We start from the raw sequence: 16,634 nt of genomic DNA on the forward strand, positions 1-16,634 counted from the left end.
AATTTAAACATTGTTCTATTGTCCCTATGCCCTTCTGAAATCCAAACTGTAGATCACTCATTATCTCATTCTCTTCAGCCCAGCTTTGGAGTCTTGCCAGGATAACTCTGCCAAGGATTTTTATGGAGGAGTCCAAGAGGGAGATTGGTCTATAGCAAGCGCAATCTTGCCTATCTCCCTTCTTGTAAATCGGTACAATGACCGAAATAAACCAAGACTGGTTCAGTCCCCTCACTAGTGCCGCATTGAAGAGTTGTACCAGCATAGGGCCCCAGATCTCGCAGTTGGCTTTGTATAGGTCTGCTGGGATCCCATCAGGACCTGCTGCCTTGCCTCCTTTAGTTGCTTTCAGGGCCGACATAACTTCCTCCAATGTTATCACCAGTTTCTCAGCCCCTGGCACTGTAACATCCATTTTAGTTGGGTCTATTATAGGACTGTCATCTTGGCACCTATAAAGGTTAGAGAAATGTTTCACCCAGTCCTCCTCCGCAATAGCAATCTCTATTCGTGCCTTACAATTGTCATAAAGAAGAGGAGCATTTACGGCCCTCCAAAAAGCAGATACATCATTTGATTGTGATGCTACGCATAGCGCTTCTAGGGCCTCCTTCTTTATAACCTCTTTCCTTTTCTTTAGGGCCTCATTATATGTTTTCCTAAGGGCTCTTATTTGTAGGGATCTCAGGGTGTGCTATGAATAGCATGTTTCAAGTCAGTTAGTGCCCTTGTACATGCTTTATCAAACCAACTTTTATTACCCTTCACCTTGTTTTTTGCCTCCACCCACAGGCATTTTCTAATTGTGGTAGCTATAATGTTGAAATGCTTCATAATCTGTTCGCTATTAGACTGCTCATTCAAGCATATTCGTACAGGCATTCAACAATTTTTCTAGGAGCGTTTCTGGGACCACCTTTCCCCAATTTAGAGTATACCCATTTTGTCTCCCAAGAACTAAATCTGGAATTATACATGGAGGGTGCATATCATCATGTTGCTCCAGAAACGGGTTTTCAACCTCCATTATTTGGGGCAAATGGTCACTTAAAGGTACCTCCATTATCTTTAGCCCCTTAATATTATGACTATAGCTATTTGAGGCAATGATAAAATCAATTGTAGTCAAAGCTCCTCTACCTATAAATGTGGGTGCAAAAGGGGTTGGTTTTTGGGCAATTTCATTAGTGTATCCCATATTATACATAAACAGTATTTCATTTAAACTATCCCCTAACAAAGAGTGATCAAAATGCGTTAAGTTAATATCCTGTTCTAGCATTAGTCCACAGATGCCCCGTTTGCCCCTTTCACAGAGTGGGCAATTAAAATCCCCCCCCCCATAAGATTGTTACTTCCCTGTCCTTTTTGTCAAGTTCATGTTGTATATCATCCCTCAGCATTTTTAAAGTGCTGGTGATATCGTTTTTGGGGATATTATTATAAAAATTTATCAAGACCAGGTTAATTCCCTTATTGTTCAACCTGATTACATAATAACTGAATTTGGACGTAAAATGTACCTGCTCATACTTAAGCCGATTCGAAAGGAACGTGATTAAACCGCCCTTTGCTCTTCCAATTTGACCCCTTATGGCCGGAGTAAAAAATGTTCTATACCCATTTAGGAATACTGGTTCAGTGGTCCAGGTTTCTTGTAAAGCCAGGATGTCTGATCCATTTATAACACTTTCCCAGGTTGGGTTACTAATTTTCTGCCTCAATCCTGCCACATTCCAAAATAAATATGTACAGGATTTTTTATTCTCTTTTACTGGACGATCACCCACTAGTGCATTAGTCAAATCCCTGCCTCCTATCAAGTGGCAAGCTGTTCTGCACTTCCCCCCATCTTTTAAATCATGGTTAGTGGATATCATACATCCTTCCTCCTCATTGTGACCATGAATCACAGTGGGAACTATGGCAGGTTGAATAATATTTTCGTCGCCCTCCCTTGCCTCCTGAAGTCTTCTCTTCTCCTTAGGTTCATCACTATTCTCCCCTAATCCTAATATATTGGTGGGAGAAATGCCCTGTTTTTGTCAATCCACATAGTCAAGACCCGAGAATATATCAAACTGATTGTGGACAGGAATGTTATAAACACATGGAGCTATGCCTCTGTTATCCCACAAGTGATTGTTCCTAATATTAAGCTTAGGAGTTAGTGGATAATGCTGCCTGGGATAGAAATTGGGTAATCTCTGAGGTTGGAACGAAAGATTCTGAGTGTATCCAGGATGATTGAAACCAAACCTTTTTGTAAACTGCCTTTCTGATTCATGAGTTTTAGGATATTGGGCTGAAACATATGGATAGAAGTAGCTAAGATAGTGTGTAGAAATAGAATCGCTACTTCTTGACTCATAATGAAATAGATGGCATTTTAAAAAAAGTTAAAGCTGATGCTCCTCAGATAATCGGTGTACCAGTGCCGGTATTATTATATGCCGATGACGCTGTTTTACTTTCTAGGACCCCGATGGTTTTACAGCGGCTAATGGATAGTTTTTCCTCTTTCATTAAAGACTGAAAACTGGTAATTAACAAAGGGAAAACTTACACCATGACTTGTGGAGCCAAAGCTAGAGTTTTAAATAACTTTTTTATAGATAGAGAGAAGGTGCAACAGGTAGGAAAATTCTGTTACCTAGGTATTACTTTTTCAAATGATAGGAAATGGAAAAATGAATTTATCAATATCCGGAATAAAATGGCTAAAAATGCCCATGGTATTTATAGATTTGCTGCTAAAATAGGGGATCGACGACAAGGGGACATGTTAAAAATGTATCAGGCTAGATGTGCTACTATAGCTGTATGGGGCAGGAGTATGGGGTCACAGCTGTGTCTCTGAATTACAGCTGGAGGAAAATGTATTTTTGAAAAGACTCCTCTTTTTCCCCAGGTCTGTCTCAAATGAGTTAATTCATCGAGAGTTAGCTGTTAATCACCTAGCTGATCTATTATGCCTCAGGCCATTAATGACTTGGGCGGTCTATTTGGCTAGAGGAAGACAAGCAGTTTAATAGATCTATTGCTGAGGATTGTCTACGCCTGGATAAATATCAAAATATACCCTGGTTGAAATATGTTGTTACTTGTTTTTCAGACATATTCAATTTTAATCTTTTAGATAACCCCGATGCAGCGTCTATGATCCCAAAACTTGAAATGAAAAATATCTTCTTGACTTACATGAGGAGAAAGCGGGCAATTGCAGCCGGATCTTTGTCCACTGTCCTTTTTTACAATAGATATATTACAAGGGAAGGTTTCCCTTCATACTTAACTATGGTAACTAGGAATTCGCACAAATTTGTGTTAACTAGGCTTCGGTTTGGGATGGTCCATCATCTAGTTGCCCATCCTAATATTAAACAACATCCGTATGGGCCCTGCAGATGTGATGATGTATCTACCCAGAGCACTGTGCACTTCCTGTTGTTATGTAAACTGTACACACAATTCCGTATTGCTTTTTTGAAACCTTCATTTGTTAAATATGGTGTATGCACAGTTACACATGCCATGAATTTAATTTTTAATATGGAGTCGGCAGACATTTGTTTTTATACTGCGACGTTCTTAAATCAATGCATCAACGCTAGGAAAAGTATGATTTTTTAATTGTAATATTTATTGATTAAGACATGTACATTTATTTTAACATTTATAACTACCTTTGATGATATGATGAGATGAAATACGTCATAACTGTTTTAACATTGTATCTTGTTTGTGCTTTTATGGTCATCTACTTGAACCGAATAAAGCTTCATGAAATGAAATGAATGAAATGATAAGCCAAACAGGGGAGGCTGGGCTCAGTGAGGGGGGCTTCAGGGCACCAGGAAAACTCTAGTAACAATGCTTGCACTTTCTAAATTGGACTACGAAAATGCTCTGTATACAGGGCTTCAAAAACAGCTACTAGTAAAGTTCAAACGCCTACAGAATACGGTGGCCAGGCTTGTCTTGGATATACCCAGATTTGAGCCGGTGGCTCACAGACTGAATAGTCTCCATTTGTTAACAATGGAAAAGAGAATCCAGTTTAAGTCAGCATGCCTGGCTTATAAGGCCTTGCATGGTTCAGGGCCCCAGTTTTTGAAGCAAAACTTAAGACAATATGATCCACAGAGGACCCTTAGGTCTAGTAGTGCCACGTTACTTAAAACCCCCAGATTTAATCAGCTTAGATGGGGGGGAGGGGGAGAAGCTTTGTTTTGCATACAGCAAAGATCTGGAATCAGATACCGATAGCAATAAAAAATAGCTCCTCATTGCTATCTTTCCGAAAGTCTTTAAAGACTTGGCTCTTCTCGAAATAATTCAGTTCAACTAATTCACGATGTCTTGATACACCTCCCCTCTCACTCTGCGAGCAGTCTTCAGTCATTTTTAGTGCCAAGACGCCCTTGGGCATTCGTTGCGCTCTATAAATCTGATAATCAAATCAAATCAGGGAGGGGCAGAACCCCTTCCAATTCTATTAGCTTCCTGAATGGCTATTTTACATAATTGCATGTGGAAACCTCAAAGGGCCCTCTCCACTTGGAACCACATGGTGTCTGTTTGAGAGCCTTTCAGCCAGTGCTATAAAAGGGCATGAATAAAATGGGTGGGAAAAAGACGCGGTTTCAGCAGTTTTCCCTTGTTGCAAATTGGTGTGTCTGAGAGGCGAAATTGTGTTTTTGTGCTCACAAGGGGCGCTTTGTGAGCGCATCCGTAGCCCTATTTCGGGTGAGAGAGGTGTCAAGACACACTCCCCAGCCTCCCAAATAAAAACACCACAGTGCCACCCCAGCCTATTTCCTTAATTACTACCAGCAGCATCGATCAATCAAGGAGTGTCCGTGAAACTAAAGAGGCTCCTGTCACGGAGAAGTGCAGTCAGTATGCCACCGTAGGAGCCCACCAGAAGCCACCCTTTCTGCACAGATGTTGTGTAATTTCAATAGTTGTTATCCATCCTAAATATTTCTCCCTCCATTGAGCCATCTATTTTCATCCATAAATATAAATACATACATGTGTTAAAGTCAACCACCCTCTCAACTTCTCTCGATCTCCATCCATTCATCCACCCAATTTCCATCCATCCTTCTCACCCTCATTGTCTCCCTCTCTCCAGTTTTGCGTTAATCACACCACTCACACTCCATCCATCCATCCAGTCCTTATGTTATCCATCCATCAGTCATCCAGCCACAACCCCATTATTTATCTTGCAGTTACGTTCATCCCGCCTTTCCCCGCCCATCAGTCACACCCTCATCCTCTTCCATTTCCATTCATCCGTCTATCTTTGCATACAACCACCCAGTCCTCCCATTACCACGCTCCATTTAACAACCAATTTACTCCCACAACTATTTTCTATTTTATGTTTTTAGCAGGCTAAACATATTACCTTCCTGTTATGTCCTTCCTTAAATATTCGCTTTTCTTCCATCCATCTCTCCATCATTGAGTCTTTCTATCCATCTATCCATTCACATTGTCCTTCAGCACATATTAAAAACGTTCAAGCCAATAGCTTTGTCTTAACACTTATAACCCCCAAAGGCGAGACCTATTGGCTTTGCCAATGCGTGTTTTAATTGCTTCCAACCAAGATTCTTTGGCAAATCATTTAAATCTGTTTATGCACGTCTCCCGGGATAGAGAATTATAGCACCCATAAAACAATAACGTGTTGAGAGGAACTGGTCCATTTCTACTATAAGCCATTCTTCTTTGCCTTGGCTTTAAGCTTCAGTGGGCTGGTGGGTAGATGGTGATGGGCAGATGTATGGTTATGGTTTCATTCTATTTTTAGATAATTTAATTTAATAAGTATTTTAGCTGTGTATTATGTGCATAATGCTAAATCAAAACCCTTGTGTTTTTCAGTTTTTGCTAGCAGAGATGAACACGTTTTACCTGAAGTTCGTCCTTTGGATGCCTCCTGAACACTATCTTGTACTGTTGCGTCTTGTCTTTTTTGTCAACGTTGGAGGGGTGGCTATGCGAGAGGTATACGACTTCATGGATGATCCGTAAGCAACATGTTTACTATATTTTTATTAATTAATACTTTCAACATTTGTTTACGTACTTTCTCTAATATAGATGTTACATAACTGGTAACTATGTTATATATACCTATGCTACCATTGATGGTTTATGGTGACATTGTTGACCACGGGATAAATGTCTGTAAATGTCAAGACAATATGGAATTTTCATTTTACGTGGTTGGCTTGAAAAGGATGTTTTTCAAATAGGCAATGGTTTATTAATTCTATATCTGAAATACTGGACTGTACTAAAGTCTGCTGTAAAAAGTAGGGGACAAACCATATTTATGTAGTTCAGGAAGTAGAATTTTTAAAACAACTAAGTTACAGCTAACAATAGGTACTGATTGGAATTAGAATTTCTGATTCTACATCTAAAAGCAGATTACTCAAAGGTGAATTCCTCCAGGCGCCACAGTGTTTCTGGAAATCTTTAAACAATTGCTTCCATGTGCCAACTAGGGATGTCGTCAGACACCGCAGTGACACTGAAGTCTCGACACAGAGCTACCTTTAGGTGCCAATCCTGTGCACTGTCAGATCCTTTCTTTCCGCACCCTTAAATGCAGATCTGAAGCTCTGCTCTCAATCTTTTACTCTGTGTTTTTATGGACTCCATAATCATTCTCCTCACAATAGCTTGCTAGGGAACGTCGCCCCTGAAGCCTAAACCGTGCTGTGACTTCAGAATGCAGATGTCAATCATGGATCTCTACAAGGTTTGCCTGTGGTGTCTAGAATGTAAGATAGACTCAAAGTCCTGTGACAAACTCTCCTTGACAAACTTGAAGGTCATCATGGAGGTAATACTGTACATCACAGCGCACACGAAATGGAGCGCGTTGCATTTCAGTTTCTGAACTAGCACCTGATCCAAGTCGTGGGTCTGCTCTTCCAGCCCTTATTACTGTTTGAAGTTGCTGTTACCTGATAAATTGAAGGCTGAGGACAGTTATCCTGCTATAAACACAAGACGTCCTAGCACAATTCGACTGAACCCCATCACTCCCGTTCTGGGAAGACATGTGTTTGGTACTTCAAGGACCCAAAGCCGCCCCCCTCTTCCTTTGCAGAATGTATTTGCAGGCTGTTCCTGGCACACCCAGAGTTCCCTTGGACTGTCGTCATTCCACTGCAGGTGGAGATGCTCAAGGAGATCATGCTGCAACTTGTCCCAAACAATGCTAATTCCCTCTATTGCACCTTCCGGCCCCATGGACGTGCAGGGGTCCTTAGTGGGATTTTCACTGGCGGGTCCTAGATCAGTTTCATATATTCCATCCCAAAGGATCGTAATCTGAAGTTAATTGGATCATATGAACGTTCATAAAGTTATATACATTTTCAAAGACAGACAAACGCTGTATAGTAAATCATTCAAATACAATGACAACTCCACCTTTCCACACTTCATGCATTCCAACAACTCTCATACTACACATATCACAACACCATAAAACAATAAGACCCCGATTTATGCAAATCCCAATCTCATAGTATGTATACATTTTTTATCTGTTATTTCAGCACGTTTGGCTAACTTCATGGGTTTATAACCGCATTCGATGCATGTGTCAGTGGCCATTTTATTTTGGCTGCCACCTTCCCTAGGACCAAATAACCACTGTTCAATTAATTGAATAATAAAGCTGATGGGGCTAGACAAGACTGTAAAAAGATATTTCAGTATGTTGACCATAGACGTAATCAAAATGGTGCCAAGCATTTTGCAATGTCGGGTCTTTTTATGCTGATAGTAAGAGCTCTTTAACAAAACACCCTAATGCATGCATGGTAACTATGTCACATTTATTTCATGCATGACGTCTTTTTCACACTCTTTATTTCATGCATAAAATTATGAGCTTCCATGTAATCTCATGCAGTACTCCTGCATAGTGCACGAAAAGGAAAGTGCTAAAAACAACCCTCGCCATATTATGCACTGCGAATTGCCTCATCCCTTGTTGCTACTTACTGGTTCCTGCTAAAATACCAGGTACAGAATCATTTAGGAGACCTGGTGGTGCCTGACTCACTTTTTCCTCCTTTCATGTTTTTTTTTTTCTTCAATACGATTTCACACCTCATCAGTAACTTCACTTGCCAGACATAACTCATATCATACAAGAGGCCTTTCAGATGTGCAGACAAGTACATCTAGGGTCTAATCCAACGCATTTTCTATTTAAAATCCAGCTATCCTCTAGTTAAAATCTACACTTAATATACAATAAATCTACATCCAAATAGCCATATGCTTTCGTCTGATTATGTCTTAATGGTAAGTTAAGTACCCAAGAATGAACAGGTTAAGTACATGATGCAGTCACAAAAACGTACATATCCAAAGTGAAGGGCAAACTTGCCACAATTCTCCAATGCAGGATAAACTCCCTTAAATCAAATTAAACTATCCAAGCCAGATTAAGATATATGGATTGTTGTACAAATTGAAACACCTGTCAATGTAAGAATTCAGCACATTTGAAGCTGCACTCATATCTTAATCTGATCCAGATAGTTTAGTTTGCTCCTCCAGTAAGTTGCTCTGTGGCAAGGTATCGTAGGGACCTGGCCCTTCTTACCCACACCCTCCTGAGAGCTTGTTCGTTCAAGATTCCACCAGCAGGGTCAACCCCAATACATTCCCCACTGTTCTGCCCTAAAAGACATTGAAGCGAATAGGCTTTTTCTGGAAGAGGTTCTTCTTATTTGCCAGTGTGACTGTGAGATCCCAGAATGATATCGGTCTGCTTGGGTGATGCACATATGCTCTCTAGGATGGGGCCACCGTGATATTGCCTGCCATTCCAGAAGAAGAAATACTTTTACTCAAACAACTGAAGTCGAACAGGGCACGGCAAAGTATGTGCTTAGAGCCGGTCTAGATGCTACTGACTGTGTAGATCATACCATTCTAACCAGTCTGATAGATGCCTCAGGTTTTTCTGGTGTCATGTAGGTGTCCCTTGTGGGCATGCGATGTAATAGCTCCAGATTTTAGGAGAGACAGCGAATTCTGCACTGACTCACTTGAAAGACAGCCAGGCTATGGCTGCTCCTTAGACTTGCTATTCTCAGTCCATTCATTTAACTAGAAATGCAGAATATTCAGAGGATACTCATAGGGTCTCACTTGTTACCAAAGGCAGCCCGTCCTTATTGCTTTTTTTGGCTCCTGAGGACATGATTGCAGAGGCTGTAGTCACAAGGAATGACAGCAGCAGTCCTCTTCGTTGGTTGCGCTGACTACAGCCAAACCACTTTGAACGTGCAGCAGTGAAGGGGCAGAATCTGGGTCTCCAACATTGAATCTTTTATTTATTCACACCCTTGAATCATTCGTCATCGTCATGCTGGAAATCTCTGCTAACTTTAAACAGCAGCGAAGTGTTAAAATGGCAGTAGACCTCAACAGTGTTTGTTTAGTAGCCTGCACACCTCATTTGAATCAACCAAAGCTTAGCCAATTAGGTGAAAGTGCTAAACTATCCCTAGAGGCTACCATAGCTCCTATTTCTATTGCATGTCGTGTGAGGGAGTACCAAAGGGAAGCTCTGCTGCTACCTCTCAGGCACCTTACCTTGTCACTTTTATTACCTACCCAGGAACTGAATCAGCCATACCTTCAGCTTTCAGAGTACTGTGAGTTGTTTTTAAGATACATTTTGTAGATAATCTCGATTTGTTTCTACGAGGGAGACCTCTGCTCTGTCTCTGTCTATATGACGGACAGAAAAAATAAAATAAAATCCTAATATTACCTGTGGACAAAAAAAAGGTCTCTTCTGATTATCCACATGAGCAATGTATTTATTGCCTCTATCCAGCACACAAGGCTTCATGGTGTGACATCTGTAAGCCCATGAAGGATGGGGAGAGAAGGTTGAGACTATGTTTTGAAAAGGAAGAAATACCCTCCTCTGGGGCTGATTTAGTGAAAATTTCTCCATCCAGCTTTTCCATGAATGCAGCCCCAACAAGGTAACAAGTAGGGTTTCCAGAGCTGTACTTGCAATCTAAAGCACCTGCAGCCTCCTCCTTCTAGCAACAAAAATAGAATTTACTTTGTAAAACATTCTAGGAAGGACAAAAAACAATCTGCAGAACAAAACCAGCATGAAAATCCAATTTCTTTGACATCCTACTTAAACTGTCATCCACACTCATATCGTTGAAGTCGTTCTCCTTGATGAGGAAAAAAAAACATTGTCATCAACTGCATTCCCATTTTCAGTTATTGGACAAGCCATATCGACAAAAGTGGGGAGATTGTCGACGATGACAGTACAAACGATGGTGAGACCACCGTCTGCAATGACACCGTCGATAACCGCTCCAAGTCCTCTGCTCCTTCCACCATTGACAGCAAGTTCAGGAATGAGGCCTACCAGCATAGCAACACCATTGTTGATGATGAATTATTCTATACCAACTACCTTTTCATCCTGATTCTGAACTCTGAACTGGAGGCCGATTTCAGTGACCAAGAAGGTTCAGAGAATGCCTACAGTCCTATGCAACTGGATCTGTTACATCCGAGTTGGAAAAAGCCGACCTATATAAAGAGGAAACCTACCAGGATTACATCAATGAGCTATACATTTTTGTAGCAGACAATCCTCCTTTTTTGGAAATCTTCATGTAGGTGCCAGTAGCGTTTGTCAATATTGCAAGCAATGGACACCTTAAAAAAGTACTACCTCTTCAACCTACACTCTCCCGCCCTCAGTACTTACCTTAATTAGTCTACCTCTACTAACACCACCTATGGTTCCTCCGTCACCCCCACCTTCAACAGATACACCTCAGAGAGTTGTCAAACAACTGGTGGTCCCACCAACCCTTACGGACATGGGGGAAGAAGCCTCATTGGATTATATGTATTCAGGTTAGGACAAAGAACGTTAACTCCCACAGAGAGGTGACAGAAATAATAAAGATGCGATGGCTACATCATACCCTAGAAGGCTGAAAAATCACCCATCCAACAAGAGTCCCTCCTGACGACATAGCCTGGGTCCATGCTCTGAGAGTGCGCAGCTAGGATGTTCAATGTCCCAATGGATTCGGGAAAGAGCAGTGCTTTCTTTTGGACTTTAAGGAGTAGCCACGCAAATCCATAATATATATACCTGTAGTAAACTTTTCTGATTAGGCGTAAAATTAATGAAGATGCCTGCTACTGTTCCAGCGGTGGTATCACGTCTGGAGAGAAAGTACAGTACTGCCTGCCTCACATACATTCCAAAGCCAGACTCTGTTAGAGCTTTGGCGGACAAACGCAAATCAAATAACCCAATCATGCCATTATCATTATCTCCAGAGAGAAACAACTGGCAGATATCTTGGGCTGTAATGTCAGTTCAGTGGCTGCAACATCAATGAAAGGTGAAAATTACTACTTAAAAAACTACTTCGTCTCATCCTGGAAGACGAGCATGAAACTGGAAAGGCAATGCTGCATTGGACATCTGCAACTCAGGCTTCTGTCGGCTAGCAGGAGCAGCTGCTTTGAGAAGGTATGGAAGGCTGAGGTGGGCTACTTTGCATCAAGAGATCCAAGCAAAGATCCTCAATATGCCATTTAACAGACTCACCCGGTTTGAAAACATGTGGATGATGACCTGCAAAATATCCAGACGGACATGGATACTGAAGAGTCCCTAAGAGTTCTGCAGAATTGGTGTCCTAGTGCAGCCAATTTCCGACGCTCTCCGTCTTCCCAGGGCTACAGGAGAGATTTGAATCAGTATGGAGGTCAAAGATGAACATATTACCCCCACAACAAAACGGATATGAGTGAGATATACACCATACTCAAATCAAAGACAAGGATATGGCAGATCATCCAGATGGAAGAGGAGCACCTGTCAAACATATGACAACCAAATAAGGGTTTGACTTGCCATAGCTGCCCTCCTTGCATCTCAGTCTCTGCAAGTGCCATGACATTTTCTGTTCTGCTTCTGCATGGGAGTCCATAACATCAGACTGACGAGTTTGCTAAATGGTACTCTCAGGACATATATTAAAGTCTGTACAGAAACCACGTCTCTGCCTGCCCAAGAAAGAACATAATCTTCACTTTAGGGAGTGATAGAGACTGTCTGAAGATCCCAAGGAACCAGGGATTCCTTATACTCCAAAAGCACCGGAATACCTCCACTTTTGAGTGGCACTTCAGCACTACCCATTCAAGACACTTCCATTCAGCTTTAGATCAGCTCAACAGATTTTTAGCAAGTGCTTAGTGCCAGTTGCTGCCTTCTTCAGACGACAGGAATACCAAGTATACCCATACTTGGGCTACTGGCTCATCAAGGCTCAGTTAAGGGAAGAGGCACAAGCTTCTATGGCTTCCTGCATAAGTCTGTTTCACGGGGTGGGACTGATGCTAAACATCAACAGACCCTTTATGGAGCCGCAAACTAAGCTTCAGTTCTTGGTCACTGTAATGGGGTGTATTATATGATGTGATTGGGACCTTACTGTGTAATACAGTGCCAACCTCTTCGCACCAGGTTAGCTGTGTCTCTGAGCAGTAAGCTTTACATAATGGAACAATTTTAAAGTATTTAAACAGCACCAAAACAATTGAACAATAAATACATGAGACACTCAAGAAGTTTGGCACTACTTCATAAAAATAGTTTACAATTTCATATAATATTTTACACCAGAGTGAAAAAGATCCACAGGAGTGTTCCGAATTTTCAGAATGTACTAGGTATTCTAAATCAGTGCTTTTTACTTTGAACTAACCGGCATTGGCAAATTCAACGAATTTGAAATGTAAAAATCTTTTTCAAGAAAAAGTTTGATGAGTATCAATGTGGTTACTTACTGTTACTTTAGGCATCCAACTCTGGCATGAAGCCAGTTAGAGGGGTCGAGCAAGGTCCACAGAAACAGTTACCTCAAAGAAAGACTGTCTCCAATCCAGTTCTGGCATCAGCGGCTCCTTGCCATTGACTAAAATGGGGTGGTCCTGATCCAAGGGATACTGGATGCGGAAGATGCTGTCTGGTCTACAGGGGTCTTCCTGGGGTTGCTCCTCAGTCCACAGCCTTGGAGAGGTAATCCTGGCCACAGTGCTTGATGTCCCTCGAGTAATTTTTCAGCTTGCAGAGGTCCGGCTGCCACTGGGCTACTAATCACCCGGTATAATGGTTTTAGCGGTTCCTTTCTTTTGGTGGTAACTTGCCTTTTGGCCAACCAAGCTGCACTCTGATGACTCTCTTGTGTCCATTTGACTCGCAGCAACTTTATAGTGCTGGGTTCTGGTCCCTGGTCCTGCATGGCGGTGTGGAGCGGCTATCTGTTCCGGGCCATCAACTCACCCCAGCAGGCTTCATCAGCTTCCGGCCAGCAGGTAGACCGAGGAGGCTGCGGTCGCCCCTGTCTCTCTCTTCCGCTGGGCGATTGGGCCGTTCTGTACAAACCTACACATTTTCCTTCACTTGAGGGGAAGCACCAAGACATGCCTGGGGCTTAAACAGCAGTACGTTTCATTCTCCTGCTTAGTCGCTGTTCCGACCCAAAAGATTACTTTGTATTCTGTATCAGGATTAAAGACAACGATAATGCTTTACGTTCTTCACTATGAAATCCGCAGTCGTTTTAAAGGTCAACACTTATAAGTGAGGAGGAGCCAGCCCACATCATGGCCGCTCAGAGCAGTTGCTCCGTGGTAAAACCTCCTTCCAACTTCCAGAGCGACATTCCGCCGCACTGCTTTTCCACCTAGAACAACGATTCCGCCACCGGAATGCAGGCAGATCACCTGGAGATAAATCTCACCCTTCTCCGATCTAGCATCGCGGAGATATCAGAGCAGAAGGCGAAGATGGTCTGAGACTGATTGAGCAGCGGGTGCCGCCAGCCTAAAGTCATCTGTCAGAATCCGGCCAAATTTAGGGAGCCGACCTACCGACAGCAGTGGAGGGTCATTGGGCCCTTAGGACAGGAGAGATTTGTCCCTGGCGACAGGCTGCACAGAGTTGCACAAGGTAGAGAAGCAGGGAAGCCAAAAGACAAGATGGCGGCTCCCGTGTGCTGAATACGGAAGGAAAGCCCACCAGTGGCATGGCTTCAACTGCATCTCCCTATGCTTGGCTGCCCTTGAAAGAAATCTGCTGTGCATCATTTTCCCCTGACCGGCGATGCGGACCTCACTTGCTGAGTGATTACGGCGGAGGTGAGCAGCAAAAAGAAATTAGGAATTCCGGGAGAGCAAGAGGTGAATTGACTTTGCGACTGTTGGCGCCCGCGTGAAGCCTCGTGACCACTGCCAGCAGGACTCTCGATTCGTCAGTGAAAGCGGCCCCCTTGCAATCCAGACGTCAGCCTGGGGGGGGCAAAACGCGCCTAATCAAAGCATGGGGGCCTAGGGGGGCTGAGATGTGTAGCGGAGGTGACCTCATAAGATCTGCCTGATCTCAACATGACGCCTAGGCAAGACTTGCCTGACCTTGACATGGCGCCCGCTGCTCAGAAGAGAAGCAGCATGCAGGAATGAATGCTTACTGCCCGGCTGGAAGTCTTCCTTTAGGAGTGCTCTGAGAGGCTGGCTAACGGCCCTAACCACATGGCCGATTCCCGGTGGAGCTGCACCGACAGCTATAGGGCAGATTGGCCCTGGCACACCACTTTGGCCGTCACCTACCCAGCCGGACTTCGGACAGATGTCTCGCCTTTTTCTCCCCCGCAATCTCCTTCTAATGGACTCGCAGCTCCACCTGTTTTTTTTTTATATCCTGACACTCTTCTTGCCAATAACTCCCGTATTGAATTTGTAATTTTTCTATAATTAATGTGAAATTTCTGTAACTGGTGACACTGTTTCCTTATATAAAGCGCTCTGATACCTCTGGGTCAAGCTAGCACTATATAAAACTCTAAATAAATCCGCTGTTGTGGCCCTGTGCTTTGACAGAAGGTACCCTGGTGCAAAACATAGCAGTAAGAACAGTAAAAGATGCAAAAAGGGGTAGTTAAGAGGGGCAAAGGATGCAAAAACGAACCCTTACATGAGACGGGCAGATAGAACAGACTGCACAAAGAAAGAAAGAGCAGTTGCTGGGTCAGGGGCAGAACTAGCATCTAACAGGAAAAACAGCATACACCAACAAGAGTCAGAAGTGCAAGTCAAGGTCAAAGTCGCACTGAAGCGGATGAGAGATGTCGGTTCACCTATTCTGTTTCCCATAGTACCAAATGAAGAGCCTTTAAGGCTGCAGAAAGGGGGATGGTCCTTGGCATGAATATGAAGTTGACCCAGAAGATGAACCGGATCCCGAGCCATAACCTGTTAAACCATCCTACTGCGCATCCTGTAATAATACAGCAGGCTGCTCAACACCACCAGGTCAATCTCCATACTGTAGAGTACATAGTCCTTCGCTAAATGCCAGCTATCCAAGTTCACTTCCCGTTCTAAGGGCACTGGAACAAAAGTGTAAGCATGCCCATAAATACCCGACTTAAATTCGAGAGAACCTCATCTCAGATTAACTTATAAGTCATGCTGCCTGTTAGAGGACCTAGAAAATTGAAGCAGCAGGTAAGAGTGATATTTGGGGGCAGCCATTCATTGGCAAATTGCCAACTCGATATGCCTCTTCACCAGGTACTATTGATCCCACTGGTAAGTTGTGGAGGAGCTCATAAAGCATCTTCCTGAGACTCCTCAAAAGAGGGGACATGAGCTCAATGCAGAGAGAAAAACCTTATCAGTTCCTGTGAGGCAGATACAGCAGCTAGAGGGATATGTGCCAGCGATCCCCTTCACAGCCATGCTTGGTTAGAATGTTTGGGTGTAGGCCAGAGGTGTAACCACACCTCCTAAATGCACCTTTTGATGGCGACCATCTTTTCAGCCCTAAGGTTAATCAGATGCTCAGGAAAATCAAAAAAGATTCGGGTTGCCAAATCTATGGTTGCCCCACTCCAAAGCCTGGTTTTCGCAAGCAGCACAACAGGGGAGGTAACAAGCAAGGTGCTTGGGTCAGAGGACCCTTTTACTTCATGATCTTCTGCCTTTTCAGGACCCCCAGCAAAGTAAGTTCTTTCAAAGCGGGTCCTACAGAGGAAACAGGCAGGTGAACTATGGGTCTGCAAAGGACTACTATGCTACAAAATAGTAACTCCACTTAACTTTATCTGATCCCACTTCATCTGTCTGGTAAAGGATAACACACTTCCTGTGACACTGGGAGAGCATTACATTGGATCACTGCAGGAAGGGTATTGCCTCGAATTTCACACACCACTTCCACTTGTCCAACCCCACCTCTTTTTGTTAAGTTTCAATTCAGCAGTTTAGTGCAAGGTACCATGGTCTTTACATGGAGGTCTGGCAATTGGGAGATGCAAGATGTTAAAGCCACAAGAGAGGACAAGACTACAAAAACATTGCCTTCCTTCACCAATAAAGTAACATACAATTCATAAAGATAAAGCAACTTGTGGATGGTCTCCCCTTGTCGGCAGTGATCAGTGGTCTTGCGTAATCCTGTTGCACATCCACCAGTCTCGCTGTCTCCTGCGAGCATCCCACTT

At 43.0% G+C, this 16,634-nt stretch overlaps 1 protein-coding gene across 1 annotated transcript in view; it reads left to right on the plus strand.

Moving 5' to 3' along the window:
• The window catches only part of PTDSS2 (phosphatidylserine synthase 2), a 434,628-nt gene that overhangs the window by 382,074 nt on the left and 35,920 nt on the right, over positions 1 to 16,634 (plus strand). The window contains exon 10 of the mRNA XM_078682890.1: positions 5,902 to 6,047. Within this exon, the coding sequence (XP_078539016.1) occupies positions 5,902 to 6,047 (146 nt within the window). The remainder of the gene's footprint in view (positions 1 to 5,901; positions 6,048 to 16,634) is intronic.

Source organism: Lissotriton helveticus, chromosome 3_1 (assembly GCF_964261635.1).
Source record: "Lissotriton helveticus chromosome 3_1, aLisHel1.1, whole genome shotgun sequence".
NCBI classification, from domain to species: domain Eukaryota; kingdom Metazoa; phylum Chordata; class Amphibia; order Caudata; family Salamandridae; genus Lissotriton; species Lissotriton helveticus.